At 44.3% G+C, this 17262-nt stretch overlaps 1 protein-coding gene across 2 annotated transcripts in view; it reads left to right on the top strand.

Annotated features, from left to right (window-relative positions):
• The window catches only part of LOC143165540 (uncharacterized), a 126369-nt gene extending 109116 nt beyond the window's left edge, over window positions 1-17253 (top strand). For both annotated transcript variants that reach the window (XM_076349040.1, XM_076349041.1), the window contains 5 exons: window positions 932-991; window positions 4694-4910; window positions 11428-11504; window positions 14665-14787; window positions 17156-17253. In XM_076349040.1, coding sequence (XP_076205155.1) covers window positions 4827-4910; window positions 11428-11504; window positions 14665-14787; window positions 17156-17240 — 369 coding nt within the window. In that variant the 5' untranslated portion in view covers window positions 932-991; window positions 4694-4826 and the 3' untranslated portion in view covers window positions 17241-17253. The remainder of the gene's footprint in view (window positions 1-931; window positions 992-4693; window positions 4911-11427; window positions 11505-14664; window positions 14788-17155) is intronic.
• Window positions 17254-17262: the final 9 nt, after the last annotated feature.

Below are 17262 nucleotides of genomic sequence, written 5' to 3'. Positions count from 1 at the left end.
AATGGCAAGCTTTCTTAAACCAGGCTGTTTAAGAAAGAAGTCTGCAGTTTGCAAGAAGCTGGTTTGTGAGGATGAGCAGTGAGCCCGGTGTTTTGCTGGTGAATTCAGAAAGGTTTGCACTGGTTTGTAAAGCAGCACCGGCCAGCTGAAGGAGCACCGGGCTCCCTGCGTGCCAGTGGCATCTGCTGGTACATCTGGCCTCACTACTGAAAGTTTTATGCCGGTTATGTCTCCTCCAATGCTGAATGGCCATAACGTCCTCAAAGCCCATGCGACTGCTGATGCAACAGGTACCCAGCATTGCCCCGTTGTTTCTTTCTTCTTGTACGTCTGTCAGCAACTGTTTCACTGCTGGTTGTGAACGGCGAGGAGCAGCACGGAGCTGTCTTACTCCTACAGACTCCTGCAAACGTGATTTAGCCAGCTCTGAAGCATGGGTGCTTCGGAAGGGCCGTGGAACTGAAGGGCCAGATCCACACCACGCTGCCTGCATGGATGTTACAACACACCCCTGTAGCTCTCTTCTTTGCTGTCAAAGAGGAAACTGCTCTGGTGCTGGCTGCTAAGCCCATTTTTTAAAAAATATCATTATTTTAAGCAGTGGTTATTTAATTACTGTGGTAAAAGAGATTGTGGCCATTTGAAGGACCATGATAGAGTCTGTAATATAATTAGATGATCCTGAAAAAGCAATACTGGAATTCAATCACTCTGAGCAATCCACATGCGCTTCCTGAAGGTAATCAATCCCTGTGTCAAAGGAAGCCTATTGTTCTCCTTCCCCAGGGTCTCCTTCTCCTACAATGTACAAAGGGCTTTTTTGTCAGGACCAACAATTCTACTTCCCCAGCTTAGCTAAAGATAAGAAAACAATGCCTGGACTATCTAAACAATTTGTCTTTCTTTAGACACTTTGCTTTTCTCTTTCTAGGTTTCACTGTTTCCCTGCTTTGGAGATTGCTGACGTACAACTGATAATACTGTCCCTGGGGTAAGGCTCTGCTGATCTTTACCCCAGTGTAGAACTGAAAATCAGTGAAAATCATTCTGCATTTGGAACAGGGTACTGAAGGGCAGCATTCACATCCCCAACTCCATGGCTCGTATAGAATTGATAAAAAGTTATTAAAAATATAAGCCAGCATCCAAGCTCCTCCTTTGGTGGCCCTAATGTAGAATTAGGCTTTTTATTGTCCCTTCCCGCCTGTGTACTGTGAGATTTGATTTGTACACACTGGTCCCGGATTTGGCATTCATTAATTCTACCAAGAATGTTCTGTTTTGTAAATTGAATTGCTTCCTGTACTTAATTTTAGTGCTTTCCACCTTTTGGCTAGGAAAGTGAATTATCCAGGTTGTTTTTCTCTTTCCACTGTGTAATAATACACAACTCTTCTATGTTAAAATATATACGATGTCCTTCCAGCAGGTAAAATGCCACCTAATTCATACCTGTCCAAGCTTGTTGAGGTTAATAGGAGTTATGTTAGTGAAACTGAAGCCAGAATTGAGTCAGTATCTATCTTCTGTGGAAGGCCTCCAGGGCTCAGACAACCTGGGAGAAGTAAAATGAAGCCTCTGACTCAATGAAGCTGCCATTAGCTAATGGTTCTCGATTGCAGTTGATGCAGTTTTTTCTAAAGGGAAAACTTTGCTTAAGAATCACATCTCCCCAGCAGCAGCGAGAACCCTAGTAGGCACCCTCCGTAAACATGCAGTGCTGCAGCAGTCAGAAGAGATTAACGGCATTTCCCCAAGGCTTCCCGGTGGAATCAATGCTTGCTAATCTTTAGAAAATTACACTAACAAGCTCCAGGCCTGAACTGCAGGAATTCGACGCACCAGTCTCTGAAATCATGCACAGGCCATTAATGTATCAAGGCTTTAATGAACTAGAAAATCTCTACTAAGCAGAAGCCAGAGGGATGCTTTAAGGTTCCCACCTCTCCTAATCTGGTTTTATCGGACAGTCAACTCCAAAAGCAAAAATGCTACTTTTGGGACTGATCCAATCTGGGGAGCAGCCCCAGGTCCTTACAGGTATTTAGGCTTTGAAGTCCATGCAGGTGATGATCAGCAGCTCTTGAGAAGTCCTGAACTCCAAAATCCTTGAATGGCAAGATCAGGAAAGACTGCTGGTTGTTGTGCTATAGATGCTGCGTGTAGTTTCATGAAAAAAACCTTTTTTCTCCTCTTTCAAACGACCAGACAGAACTAGAATGTGTAGCTGGCCAAAATGCGATTGCTAGAAAGGCTGGCAACTTGAATGAAATCTTGCTATAGCCTGCATTAAAAGAAAAAAAGCCTTTTTTTTTCCTATCAGTCATAAAATCTACTTATTTCCTGAGCAATGTACTGGTTTGCTTGATGCTTATGAGATATATTGCCTGTTTTCTGCTCCCTTTCCTGTTGGGCAGTCTGCAAGGTTGTCTAATCTCTAAAAGAAATAAGCATCTGTTTCCTTCATGGTCTATGTCTGATTTAAGGTAATTATACTCCTATTATACGCCTACGCAACATATCCTAGAGAAAATAAGAACAGCCAATGTGTTTTTTTTCTCGAAAGATTTTTTAACTTGCAGTCCAAGAGGAATGCACATTGGATCATTCTTTAAAAGAAAGAGCTTGCAAACTTTTGTCCCCAGTCCAGGGAAGAGTTCGGTGAGCCAGCTCCGTATCGTTGCCATGGACCAGGTGCTGATGTCTTTGCAGAATTGGCACCCAAGGGGCTCCAAGTTCTCACCACTGGCACATCCTTGTCCGTCCTGATGCAACAGCAATTCGAGCATCCCAGGGCTGTGAAGGTAGAAATAAGAAAGCTGTTTTTTCAAGGGAGGGTAGCAGAAGGAAAAAGCAAAATGTTGGGAAAAGGACAGAGTGCAGGAGGCAAAGTCTTGGAGCTCATCACGTCACCCTGTGGCGGCAGGTGAGGTATTTTCTCTCACCCCGCTGTATTTTGAAACAGTTTGAGTAAGTTCTCTGCATGTGTTGGCACTGACAATGAATGGCCCATCAGAGGTTTTTGCAGAGCATCAATAGGCAGACGACCATGTCTCCTCGTCAAGAAAGCCACGTGAATCCGCATCTTTATGTGTGGTCCTTATATTTGCAGTAATTAAAAAAAATAACATAGCATCTTTATGTTTGTTCTTTGGGGTCAAGTATTTGACTTCCAAATCCCTAGGGGTCAGTTCCTCCAAAACAAAAGACACTCGGTGTCTCCACTGCCCTGAGGTGGAGTCTCAGTTCCATTTTTGTTCTCGGATGTGGGGCTTTTCTTCATCTCTATCAGCAGCCATTGTTTCCATTCTGCAAACCCTGTCGCTTAAAAGGCTCAAACAAAGCAACTTTTCCATTCAGACAAAAGCAACCAGACATGCAACTTAAGCATTTCTGTTTTCCAGAGCTCCTTAACCTCTGTGACCTCACTTCTTAGATTTTAACAAGAAATCTTTTGTCATTTTTTTTTCATATTGCTGATTCCGACATGGGGAAAGGGTATTAACTTAAATTTGGCTCTGAATTAAAAATGGTGCAGAACCAGCATTTTTTTAATGCAGCCTTTGAACAATTGGAACGTTTCCTTGCATAAAATCCTCAATGAAAACTGTGTCTGAAGCCAATATTTCCCCCCTGCAGAGTGTGAAACCCACAGATTTCAGCACAAATGCTGCAATCCTTGTGCTATGAGAATCAATAGCAATTTCACTTGCAATGGGAACAGGATTTCATCCTAAAATACAATGGTCCCAGAGCAGTTTATTCCAGCTGAGGATCTGCTACTAAGTGGGAAAATTAAAGCAGGAGGGACATAGCTTTAAACCTTGCCACTTGAAAAAAATGAATTAGAAATAGTTTCAGGTTCTTCTCTCCCTGTTGTCAGTTTTCTGACTTTACACTCCCCACATTCCTACTTTACAGGGTTGGGTTTTTTCTTTTCTCTGTTGTTTTCTGCAACATACACCCAAACAACAAGGGCAGTCAGTCATAAATGAGAATCAATCCCAAAATATTCCCCACGTGCAAAGAGGGAGGCCAAGCACAGACGGTTGAATGCAGAGCCCTCTGATGAAGTTTGGTTTCTATAAACTAGAATTTCACTCATACTCTGCTGTAAACCCTTACTCCCTATCCCAGGTGGGATGGGGTGGGATTGTATTACATTTCAGAGTGCCCTGACCCAGAGAAGCCCTTAGAGCCTGTAAACACAACCCCTGCTCATCCCCGCCTCTTGGAAACACTCATCTGCTGTCAACACCGGTCTGCTGTCAACCATCACTGCTCTTCTAGCTTTTCACTGTTCCCTTTCTACCAGTCCATGACCCCACCAAGGCTCAAAACTTGCAGACTGGGGAACAGGATAATTGCCATTCCAAGTGTTAACTGTGCTTTGGGGTGAGGACCATCATTGTGTTCGTTTTGTACCGCAGCTGGAACAACAAAGTCTTGCTCTGCAATGAGACCTCCCCAGTATTAAACTCATACTTACAATGTCAGCAGATAAAACATTTTCACGGGGACACGTTTTGGGGTGTACCTTGGCAGTGCCATCCATTAATTCTCAAGGTCCAAGCTGACTGAAACATAAAAACCATCTGCTTTGATTTGAATTGCTCACGTTAATGTTTTTCCTTGCCTCATTCTGGACCTAGTCGTAAAACCCTCTCTTAGTTTTTCTTCTTTCCTTAAATAGGAGTTTCATCCCCTCTGAGGAATAGCTGCGGATTCCAGGATTTGCCCTCGTCTCCCAGCCTTGGGCTCCCACTGCCTCCCGGCACGGTGGGAGGAAGGCAGCATGCACCGTACAAGGACAAACAGCAGCAGCAATGGGCCGATCCACCCCCACTTCGTGCGATGGAAAGGCTCCAGCTGGCTCCAGTGGGAGCTGGATCAGTCCCGTACCGGGAAGGGTAACGATCTAGCCATTTAGCCTGGCATTTGTTAGATCAGAGCAGCAGCAGAAGTGCAGACATTACTCATGTCCCAAGATATGCAGGGCTAAGGCCAAGATTCCTTGTGGATCTGCAGGCTCAGTGGGGCTCCTTGGGGCCCTTTCCACGTCTCAGTGGTTTTGCCAGTAACCCCTCGTCTTCTGGGCAGTGCATCAGGGCACTCGCTAATCTCTGATCAGCAAGCCCCTCTTTTCATGATGGCCCCAAACCTCTGATCTGGAAGGAGCTAGTTTACAAAGCCCTCAATCAAAAATATGCTGCTCATGTTTCAGAGAAACCAGAAATTTTTCTCTACATCTGTTCTCCACTGAGTACGGAAATTTAAACCACTTTGAGCTAGTATATAATGAGGAGAAGGTGAAACCAGCTGAAATGTCTCTCGATGAAACTGGTTGGCACACTCTCAGCCTTTCTATTTGAAATTCCCGTTCCAGGCAAACAGAGTTGAAGTCCATAGGACTTTTTTTTTCCGAAAATTTGGAAACTGATGAAATATATTGGCATTTGTGTTTGTGATATACCTGGCAAAAAGATTTTTATTAAGAGTGACTCTTACTACCTAAAGTATACATGTTTAGGTGGTCACTTTATAAGTAGTGACAACTTACAATAATTACTCCCCTTCTGGGGGGAAAAGCCATTAGTTATTCCTGTGCTGAACATGTTTTTTCCATGTTTCCAGAAGCTGCTTTGTTTAATGAATCACTGCTCCAGTAGATGTATTGTGTCTAATGCGTTTGCTTATGCATTCCTGAGATTTTGCATTTGTCCCAGCAGCCGCGTGGAAATTGCTGACTGCGACTCTCACTAACAGGCTGATCTTGCAAATATTCACTTGAAGGAAGTTGCTTATATTCTCAGTTATTATCTGTTCTAATCTCTTAGCAAACAACTACTTGCAAAGCAGTCAGGATGATACCGTGTTACATGTAATTATAAATCTAAGTTGGTGTAGAGGAGGGAGAGCAGCACGTTTTCTTCCTAAGAGAGAGAGGAAGACTGTAGGACCTTGGCTGCTGTGCCAGGTCATGTGTGACCTGTGTGTAAGTTGTGGAATTTCTGACCTAAATTCCAATGTTTTCTCATGGTGCCTTCCTATAGCATAGACTGCAGGAGTGGTTTATTAGTCTTCATTCTCCCTTAATTTGAGTAACTTCCTTCTATTGATTCAGACAACATTTAAATCTGTTTTCCTTGATAGTTCTTTGAGGATGAGGAATTGCTTTGTAATAATTCACAATTATTGTATACAAGCTGATTATTGAGATGTTTAAATATGCCAGTTTAAGTTAATAACAGCAGTGTGAAAAATTGCCTGTATGGGAATTCAAGACCACAGCTCCAAACAAGACCTCTCCTCGAGGCAGCTCAGCAACGAATCCTAAGCTAGTAGTTGGGAAGATCCTACTTCAGCCAAGTTTTGCAGCTTTGTCAACGTTGACACAGAGATGACTGCAGAGAATGGAGGGTTCTCTGCTCAAGCAATTGCTGGGAAGATGTTTGAAGGAGGTAGAGAGCTGCCTTGAAGTTCCTAGAAGCAGGACTGTCCAGTCATCTAGCTGGTAATCATTCAATAAATAGCTATGCAGAGGGTGCTAATTGTTACTCACCCGTTAGAGCCTTATGTTCAGATTAAATAATACTTTGATTTGCAAAGGCTGCCTCAGACTTAGTGCCGGCAACAAGCTCCCAAAGGAAAGAGCTAGAGGAATGGGAACCTAGATGGAGCTACATAGGTTTTCTACAAAGCTAATTTGTGAGAAGCGTGATTTCACCCCTTGAGACAAAGACAGGAGGCCTCACATCTGAGGGACATGCATCCAGAGATTAAGAGACACAGCTAACACTTCCGCTGTTACATTTCAGTTAAGAGTCTGGAAAAGCTCAACTGTAAATGCCATAACTTTTCAGTCACAGTCTGAAACAGCTGTTTAAGTCTGCACAGAAAAGTAAATCTGCGCTGCTGCAAACAGCATGTCCTGGGTTTCTTTGGCAGAAGTGTTGAGTTAATTGAGACAGAAAGTTTGTAATAACTGCAGGTTCTGCTGAAATGAAGCCCCAGATGAAAGGGGTTGCACAGCATTTGTCTCCATTACCTTGTCATGAGAAGGATTTTCCCTCTATATGTGCATACATGCTCAGCAAAATATGAAAGCGGTGGGACTTGCAAATCTCAGTGCCCCAAAAACATCTAGCAGACCCATTGCTCCAGTGCTGACTTTCGACATTGCGGTGCATCCTCCTTACAAGGATCCTTCCCGTGCCTACAGCTGCTCCAAGGAGCCATGGGAGGTGTCCTTCAGCTGAATTAGCCTTGCCGTTTTAGCTCTGAAAGACTTGATGGAGTAAGAAATGCTTTGAACCCTCTACTCCAGCAACTGAGTCTCCACTTACTCCAAAAACATGGACTTTAGTCTGCATCACTCCTCTGATATAAAGTCTGAAGGGAAAAAATGTACAGTGGAAGAGGATTTCACTGTAGGTGGAAGAGATGAAGGTCAGAGCACCCAAATGTATGTGGACAATAAAGGAGTTGGTATTTAACCACACAAGAAGCTATGATTAAACTAATACACCATTCTTCTTTTTGCAGCTCTTTGGGGGAATTAGATCAAGAAAGTAACAAAGGAATGCCACAGTCTGCCAATAATGTAATTAAGGAGTCAAGCCTCATCTGAGCTTTCTCTTGCCAAATAGCTTGCTGGATATAAGTTGGGAAAAAAAATCAAATTCAAGACTTTAAAGAGAAGATGGAGAGATATTGTGAAAAAGTATTTGAATATTCCGCTGTTCACTTCCTCCAGTTCCCTTAATACTCTCAGAATGCAGAAAACATGAAAGATGAAATAATGCAGCTACTTTGGGAAGACTAGGCAGAAAAAGTGATTTGTTGGGGCTTGTTGCACTCAAGAATAGGTTAATGGCTTTGAAAGACAGGTAGACTTGGAAGGGGATCTGGAACTTGTGCCAAATCAACTGCAAATGTTTATCCCATACTGTGAAAACATGCTAAAAGAGTGGTCCAAACAAACCAGATGTCCTAGTTTGGCCTGGACACTTCTGGAGCGTCCTGATAATAATTTGGAGGGTCTTGGTTTTTCCCTCTCTTTTGCCTAGGGTACTGCATTTTCTCTTGCTCCCCATTTTGAGGCACAACAGTGGGAACTTCAGCAAACAAGGAGGAAGCAGAAACCTTGGCCTGTCTGACGCCTGAATGGACAGTGGGGCTTGAGTGTCACTCATCATATGACTCCATGTGTAGACGTGTCTCATAGCCTAAGGCAAGGGGCAGGCCCTTCACCTCGATGCCTGTGTCAGACCATTCAATGTAGACTGGCAAAACATTTATGATTCCACTGACAAAACCAGCACAAAGTCCACCAAATCCTAATTGGCCCATGGGACTAGTGTGTTCAGAGGTCTCTACGATACTTTAAGAAAGTTCTCCTACTCCTACTGATTAGATACCTAGTCACAGAGGACTTAGGTTGCCATGTTTCAGGCTGGACAAAATATACAACTACTTGCTCTATAGAAATGATTTGCATTGAAACATGCCCAGAATTGCTGGGCACTGGAAATCTCAGATAAATGAACCCTGAAGAAGCAAAAAAGTTGCCAAGTGGGGCAAAACTTGAGGTAAATCTGAACTCAGACTCTGGCAAGCCCTGCACCCACTCCGCAGGTATTAAGTAGCCTGCATTAGGAAGAGCTATAATGTACCAAGCAGAAGGTTTGATGATGTTGCTCCATTACTTTTTGAGGGGGCAGGCTGGGAGGTTATGGACAAACAAGAAACATGCTGGAGATTGAAGTTTTTATATATATGTAAACATATATAATTATATAGAAATATATATAAAATCATTTTAATATAACATATATAGTTATAGGATATATAATATTTAACTAGAACATTGAACCAAAACTGAAATAAACATTTTCCAGCATATAAAATTCACATGGTGAATGGCAGAAGCAGCTGTCTCATGCAGAGCTGGGAGTAAACTCTCATGAGAGTTAGAGATGTGACCGTCTTCTGTAGCCAGTCTGGTTTTCAGCACTGCTTTTAATCTCTGCCTGGTGCTAATAGGGTGTTTAGAGAGTTTTTGCTTTGTGCTTAGCTAACGACGTCCAGATTGTTTTGCTGCACAAGTAGGGACGCCCATTGCTGAAGTCTCCGTGCAACATTCAGAACATTGACTTTGTAATGGAGATGTCACCATTTCTCATGCTGTTGTTCTCCCATAATGTAAACATCCTTCTCTGTTCCCTTGTCTCTGCCTTGCCCAAATGGTTTACGCATGAGAGTGGAGCATGGAAGCAAACTGAACATGGCAGCGAATGCAAAGCATCGCTTGACTGCGGCTGAGGCACAGCGCGTCCAAAGTACCTTCATGTTTCCCCTTTATGTCAGGAATGGGAAACGTTGTAATAGGCAACATCTGTGGCAAAATGCAAGTTACTGTCATCCTGAAAATGAGTGGCTCACTGGAGGACAATAACTTTCCCATTAAAGAGACTCTATTCAGATGGAAAGTTAGTGCCGAGATAAAAGGTGGAAACTCTCCATGTGTCTCTCCCAGCCTGCTAAACGATTCAGAAGGAATTCAGCTGGAATACTAAACCTTGCTGTTCAGGACCTCACACGGAGACACAAGGGGAGGAAACCCGTTCTATTATACTTCTTCCAGCACCTTCAAAAATTAAGCTATGTCTGACTGCTAAAAGAAGTCCCTTGCTGAGCTGAGGAATGAAATCGGCCAAGATATAAGCTATGAGATGCATCCTCTTAATTAGGGGTACATACATCAAAAAAGGACACTAGCTGAGGTCTCTTGTGTTTTACTGCCATGCCAAAGCTTGTAAAAGCTGTCTGTCTGCCCAGAAGGCTTGTGGAGAAGGCTTATCCCCAGGTGTTCAAGGGTATGTGTGGATATCAGCAAGCAGTTTTCAGAACTCTTTTGCAGGAATATTTTGCTTTGCACTTCCAGTTTTGCATCTCTTGATTTCTGATTTTGAAATGACATCTAATTATATTTAACGCCCAAGCCAATAGAGGATTCAAAACAATGCCTAGGCAGAGTGCAAGGATGGAAGCCCGAGTCTGAGCTCTGTCTGGGCACCAGGAGTCAGTGGTGAATGAGATCCAGCCCACTGAGCAGAGCTGTTAGACAGGAGAGAGCATGCATGTCCCCTTCAAAGCAGGTAGATGATAGAAACACATGTACTGACTTCCAGACACTCTGCTGAAGGACATAAAAGGGAACACTCCCAGATAAGCCCAGTCTGCAACAGCTCAAAATACTGCTGTCTATCTTCAACCAGCTTTAGATAAGACATTTATCAAGAGGTCAAAGGCAAGTGGGATTTTCTATGGCTTGTTTAACCCTGCTCCTCGGATAAGAGAAGACAAGAAAAACCATCTGCCTTCTCATAGCAAACGCCTTAAGAGCAATGGGATGATACAGCAAATGTGACTCTCAGGCTCCAAAATCCTTGGATCTCTTCTAAGAAATTCTGAAGCAACATTACTGACTGCAAGTCTTAATATCCCCGTATGGCTGATGAGCTGCAGTGATGCTCCCTGCCCTACCAGGTCCCTGCACGGCTGCTGGTTCCCATAGAGCGCTGAGGCTGTGCTGTGGTAGAAGCACAGCTCAAGGTGCACATCACCAGCTATTCTGGAGAGCATTGACATCCTCAGAGCTGACATAAGGAGCTGTAGATTTTTCAGAGCTTTTAAGACATTTGCCTTGTGGTTGGACCTGGGAAATCACTTAGTGTCCTTGCCAAAGTACTCATTGCCTCAGAGCAGCCACAGCAAAGAGCGAGGGAGTTCACTTGTAATAGTATGTGGGAAGCGGAGGTTAAAAGTTACATAAAGGAAATCATATGCAAGCACAATGCTGATATATATCTGGCCCTTCCTGTGCCTTGTTCGGTGTTTGCAGGTGCTACTGACAGCACTTCGTCTATTAAATTGCTATTTCTGGATGTAGGCAGGACACTTTTGTTATGGGAAACCATCTGTCTCTGGGGCTACAGGCGGGCAGATTTCAAACACAAAGAGATGCAGCCCCCAAAACAAACTGCTTGGCCCTGGCCAAGTCTTTGTGGGTCAGTGCAGGGAATCAGCCACCAAATAACCCCTGTTTCAATGTCGTGTAAAATTGTGAATTTGCTAATGGCACGTGCCTTTTATATGGTTTTATTAGTGTCCATGCTGACATGACTGCATGGTCCCTGGCTCTGCCTTACCGTGGTCCAAGCAAGATATCACGTGCCCCATCCTTCTTTGGAGCCCCCAGAACACAGCTCTGGTTTTTTAGGGCCAGGGGTCCCTGAGGGCAGCAAGACTGCACCCAGGGAATTCAGTCTGGCAGTTGTGCAGAGCATTGTAAAGGGCTGCGGATTTGCTGTGAAATCCATGTGAATCCACAGAGAGAATAACTCCCCATGTCTTTCATTTTAGGGTGAAATCTGTCCTCCAGGGAGATTTCCAGTCCATGACTCAGCTTTTCTCAGCAGTCGCAGTGTGAGAGCTTCACGGTATGTCTCCCACCATCCAAAACATGCAGCAATCCCCACTGGCCTGAGAGGGAAAGGGCCCCTGCTCCCCCCCAGCCCCTCCGACCTTCTCCCCTGCCTCCCTGCGGGATGCTAACTGCTCACAGAGGCCTCTTTGGAGACAAAAGACTTTGGGACAACAATGCCCCAGAGGGAACTGGCTCAGGGGAACGTGTGGGCAAGAACCGCAGCTCTGGTTGTCCCACCCAGAGGAATTGTTCAGGATTCGCAGCGGTCTGCCCGGGGCACACGGCATCGCAGCGGAGGCACTGCCGCACGCTGCACCCCAAAGGCAAGCCTCTCCCCCAGACAAGACCTTTCTGCCTTGTAATTAATACGATGTTTTGATCATATATTCGAAGACTTCCTGCTGATTTTGTTAGTGGGATGCAGCACTCATGAGAATGCTTCTCTAATAACATTCATCTGCTTAATTTATATCTCATATGCAATAAAGCTAGTTAAAAGTAGAGACACTTTATATTCTTCTTTATAGGCCTTTCCAAATGGATAGGGGCCGCTTAACATTGACCTCTGCCAGGCTTTGTGAGGGCTTGAGGCCATATGCTTAAAGAGAATCACCTGTCTGTGTTTTGAATTGCTTTTGATCTTTTATTTCATCCTATAAATTCCCAGTGGAGTTCACTGGTAGCGAACATCTGGCAGAGACACAATAGCCAGCTTTTCCTGCTCAGAGAAGGAATGAATCCATACTGAAAACCCAGATTTGGTGTCTTCCTGTAGAGCTGGCAGTAAAAATAACTCCCTTGGTGAGGGGGTGTATCCTCTGCATTCAGTGTCACCCCTCAAGAGATGCGGTTTCTTTTATTTGTTGATTATCACATTCACCCACCTGGGTGGGCACACGTAAGGAACTCCTGCTAGTCCATGCCATGAGCAATCCCAATCGCTGGCCGGGCTCTTAGGCAAGAAAAAAAAGTAACAATTATAATATTGCTGCTTTAGGATATCTTACACAAAGCACAGGTTGGAGGGGTGACCGTACAGATAAAAGTGATGCCATTTATCATTGCTGGGGAGCCCAGCACTTACTATAGGTTTCCCTGAATTTCACGTGGCAGGTTTAGCTGAGGGAAGCTGAATCAGGACTACAGTTTTTTCTGTGCTCATATTCACAGCAAAAACACTCTGGATTTACTTGTTTTTGCTGATTTCCTAAAACTGAGTGGAAGTCTGATGGGTAAGCCCCCAGGGCTGAGCCTTCACAAGGCAGCCGGGAGTAGCAGGGAGGAGCGTTAGCTTGGTTTTCTGTCACTGTGATCAGCGGAGTTGTTCCCCTGATGTATCTGACCCATAAGAAGCCCTGGGAAGTGCTCTATCACCCTTTGCTGATCCCAGCACGCACCTGCAGGTCTCCCCCAGGCCACATAAACCCCGTTCCCTGGAGCGGTACGTCAGGCAGGACCCCCCGGGCTGGCCACCAGCAGCTGGGTGCGCAGGAGATGGGGGGAGGCAGAGCAGCTGTAACCTTGCCTTCCCACCGGATCAGGTAATATCAACAATCTCTAACCTGCTTAACCCCCAGAAAACCGTTGTCCTTTGCTATTGGCAACAGAACCTATACAGAGCTGGCGAGGAAACAGCAGGCCTGTAAGCGCCACGGATAAGGAATTGCAGCAACCCCTGGCATGAAGGTACTGTGATTATATCAAGCCAAAATGAGTCACCTCATGCTGCTGGAGTTGTGTGCTCTGAGGAAACTTTCTCTTTGACATAATCTTTCCTTAAAAGTCAGATCTTTCCTCTGGGAAAGGGGAAGTCGTGGCTTAGGCTGACCTACCTCACTTGTTTTTGGCTGGAGAAAGACATTTTTCCTTGGCTGCACAAACACCCTACGACTTTCACTCAGAACCTCCCTGAGAACATTTTTAAAAAACATTATTTATTTATTTCTAATCAGGCAGCACGAATCCTGGTTCCAAAAGTTATTTTATTCTCCTAGCCTGGTAAAATGCCCGTCCTTTTATTCAGATACATCTTCCTCGCTGTAACAAATGATGCTGAAGGTTTCAGAGGTCCTGGGGAGATGCTCAAGTCTCAGCCACATTCCCCCACTATCGTCTGACTGTAATTTATGTTACTGCAGAATTTGCCTTATTGAAACCATTTGTGGAATGGAAATTCGCACAGATTCATGCACAGAAGGTGACTCTCTGCTTAGTGATGATGTATGAAGCAATCTCATTTAACATCCTTGAAGGCAGCGGGAATTTTGTGTGAGGAACTGCACCGCAAATCTTGAAGCAGAGAAATCTTGACTTAGCGATGCTCTGCGTATTCCCTAGACAAGCATATAGAAAAAAATCATTTTATTATGAATGACACAACTGAGCACACTGTAAACTTGCACTAATAGATGATTTGCTTACTGCTTGGTTCACACACGTTTTGCACCTGGCCAGACATGCTGGTTAGGCGTGTGGCTTTTCACTTTTACGCTTTTCATGGGCTAATTGCTCAGCGTGGATACAGTTGTATACGTTACTATACTTGTCGCTTTTCTCCAACTGTCAGTCTAACTGCCTGCCTGCTGAATGCCCAAGATTTCAGACAAGCAGGAGCCAAATCTCGCCAAGACATTCTAATAATACAAGGATGTCTTATACCAGCATCACTTGATAGCCATACAGCAACTATATGGATGTAACCATCACCAGAGTAAATGACTGTGGCCCAACTGTTGTGTGTAGATAAGATGTAGTTTAAGAGAAAATGGCAGTTAATTTTCTCTCTTTCTTGTAATAATAGTTTTAAAAATATCATACGTCATCAAATACCTAGCATTTAAAGTAACACAACTCAGAAATCTGCTTAGTAGTAAATTTTAAATTTCTAATTATTGCCAGTGGCTGTGTTTGCTAAGGATTTGTGCCCGATTCCTATAATTACTTCACAAGCTGCTAAGAATGCTTTATGCTAATAGTTGGAGCCATAAACCTGCCGAGAACTGCTTTGTTAAACAAGAAATTCTTCAGAAAGTCAAAGCTGCTTCTCTTTTTTTTTTCCTTTTTTTTTTTTCTGAATGGGCCATTCAAAAGCGCGCTTGGTAAGACATGAACCGCTCTGTAGTGGGAGCGAGGAGCCTCCGTAACTGAGTGGACTAAAGTCTCTCTCGGCTTAGGTGTGCACTGGGCTCCAAATGGGAGGGCAATGTGGATATGAAGTGGGCTAAAGCTGTCCTGCAGTTGTCCTGTGACGACACAGCCCTGCCAGGGACTACCAGAAAGAAGAATATCCAGAAAAGGTGAGGAATGTATTCTTTCCAATGTTGCCAGCTAAAGAAGTTTTTCTTAATCCTATAAAAAATGTAAAATCCTTTGCCTACTTTCCAAGACAGACTAGAAGTTGATGCATGTGAGGAATGGAAATGTGTGGCATGAAGAATTCCCTATTGAATGTGAGTATAGAGCATTGAAGCACAGAGCCCTGGCCTAGTCTGAGCTGTTACAACTCTAGCAGTTTGGTCGTGCAGATGGAAGAAGGTCTAACGTCAGCAAATCACCCACCCCGTGCCTCAGTTTCCCCAGCTGATAGTAGGGATAATCCAGTCCGGGCATTGCATGCAGTACTTTGGGAGGTTAAGGTGAAATGGTTGTGTGCAGGAGGCCTAAGTGTTTTAACATCAACGTTCATTTTTGTGGTCTTCAACCATGACAGCTGTTGAAGTTTGGTCCTGCAGAATTCTCACTGCTTTGGTATACAGTCCATGAACTGTAATGCACAGGCCCTGTTTTCTCCCGGGTAAATGTCAAAGCTGTATATCTGCCCAAAGAAAGGCTGGTAAATGTTGTCTGAAGCAGCTATTAATCTTTAGAATTAGTTGCTCCAAGTATATGAAACAAACAACAAAAATGAAATTAAATTAGGGAGATTTATCGTGAACAGTTGTTGTTTCACACTGGTTTGGGTTTCAGCAAGAGCACAGACAAGTGAAATAACAGCACAAAGTCATAAATTAAGTAGGAATACTCTAAGACAAAATCTTGTTTATTCTGTGCAACCAGCCATGTCATTTGTCACCTTACAACACAGGAGTCAGGACATTGGTGGGAGCTCCTGGTTGTGCCTGAAAGGTGCTTTATCAAGGTGCAGATATTAATATTGCAACAAACAGGGGAGATTTGTTTTTAAAAGGAATTGGAGGCATCCTGTTGTGTCAGACAAAGTTCTCCGAGCAATAAAAAATAAAGCCACAGTTGAAGTCTTATGGTAGTGATATATTCCTTTCTGGGTGTACTGAAGATGTCTGAGTGTGCCTTTCACTAACTCCAGCACAAATCTGCTGATTTCAGATGTCATTTGGATGAGATTTGGGTGGAGATGACAGTGACCTGTAGGTGCTGAGCTCTGCCTTCATCTGAAGGTAACGCTTCAGTCATTAGGCAGTCACTTTCCGTAGCTGTAGACTGACCTGTGGACATGAGTTGTCCACAGTTGTCCTTATTAAATGCAGAAGAGAAGACAGCCTGAGGGAAATGACCCGTTTAAAGGAAAACTGGGATAAATACTGCTTTAAATGGGTGACTACAGCTCTGGGAGAGAGGAGAACCAGCAGGATGGTGCAAAGCAGGTGACAGGGACCTGGAGCCATGCTTTCTGCTGAGACGTTCTTCTCAGCAGCCTAGTGGAGGGTGGTGAAGCCTCTGTGCCATGAAAGGCTCTCCAGCCCAAATGCACGCTCCCTGTCCCCATCCGTGCCTGAAACAACTGTGCCATGGGGTCCCCCCAAATCCTGTCAGCCCCCCAAAACCCTGCTCAAGCCTTAAGGAGCGACTGTCATGTTATTGCAGGAGCAACCTATGGATCGAGCAGTGATGAAAATTATACAAACACAGAGCAATACACGGTCATTGCATCTCCGTAGAGATCACCTCTAGGACACTTGCCATCAGAGCTCCTTTGGGAGTCCATAGACTCCACGCAGAGGCAAGGCAGCTTGCTCTGCCCCAGGAGGACCTCCTTATATTGCTGCAGCTGTGAGGGAGGTGACCCTCCCCAGTTTAACTCTTCATTCTCTTTCCCCACCCTTCTTTCTCTACTTTCCTCCCATAACAGTAGTCCCTGGTCGGCTTTTCTTACCAACTAAATTCACTGGCATGAACCGAACAGGTTTTGTTGCTAAGAAGCTTTCTACAGCAGTAGAGATATGGACAGGACTGTCCCAAAGCACAGTTACTGCTAGAAACCCTGTAAACCCCTTATCTCTAAATAAATCAAATATATTCCATTAAATACAGAGATTTTTAAAACCCACACCTCACTTATTCTTCAGATTCCCATCACCGTATTCTGGCAAGCTTGGAGATTAAATCCTTTGGCTACCACCTACGTGCAGCTATTGACACTTAGGCATGGATCAAAGTGACTTGCCACGGCTTTCAGGTGTAAGGAAGAATTGGAAGATTTTTTTTGTATTTGTCCACAGTGCCTAACACTCCTGTGCAGACCCATTTTACAGCAGATATAAAATAAATTCAGTGCACCCAGCAAGCCTCCACTCTGCTCTGCCTAGGCTACAGAGCGGGTCTGCAGTCAGGGTAAACTGAAGGCAAGCAGGGCTTAGTGCTCGTATCTTGACTAGCTTTGTGGTTCCCTTTCTTCCTTCATTCCAGGTGGAGGCTGGACAAGCTGCTGGAGGAGAAATTCATGGAGGATTATAAAATAAACAACCCCCACATTTGGCTCGGGAAGCCCTGAACAACATTACTGAAGGCTGTGA

This window comes from Aptenodytes patagonicus, chromosome 11 (genome assembly GCF_965638725.1).
Source record: "Aptenodytes patagonicus chromosome 11, bAptPat1.pri.cur, whole genome shotgun sequence".
NCBI classification, from domain to species: Eukaryota; Metazoa; Chordata; class Aves; order Sphenisciformes; family Spheniscidae; genus Aptenodytes; species Aptenodytes patagonicus.
This window is presented reverse-complemented; position numbering and strand designations above follow the sequence as displayed.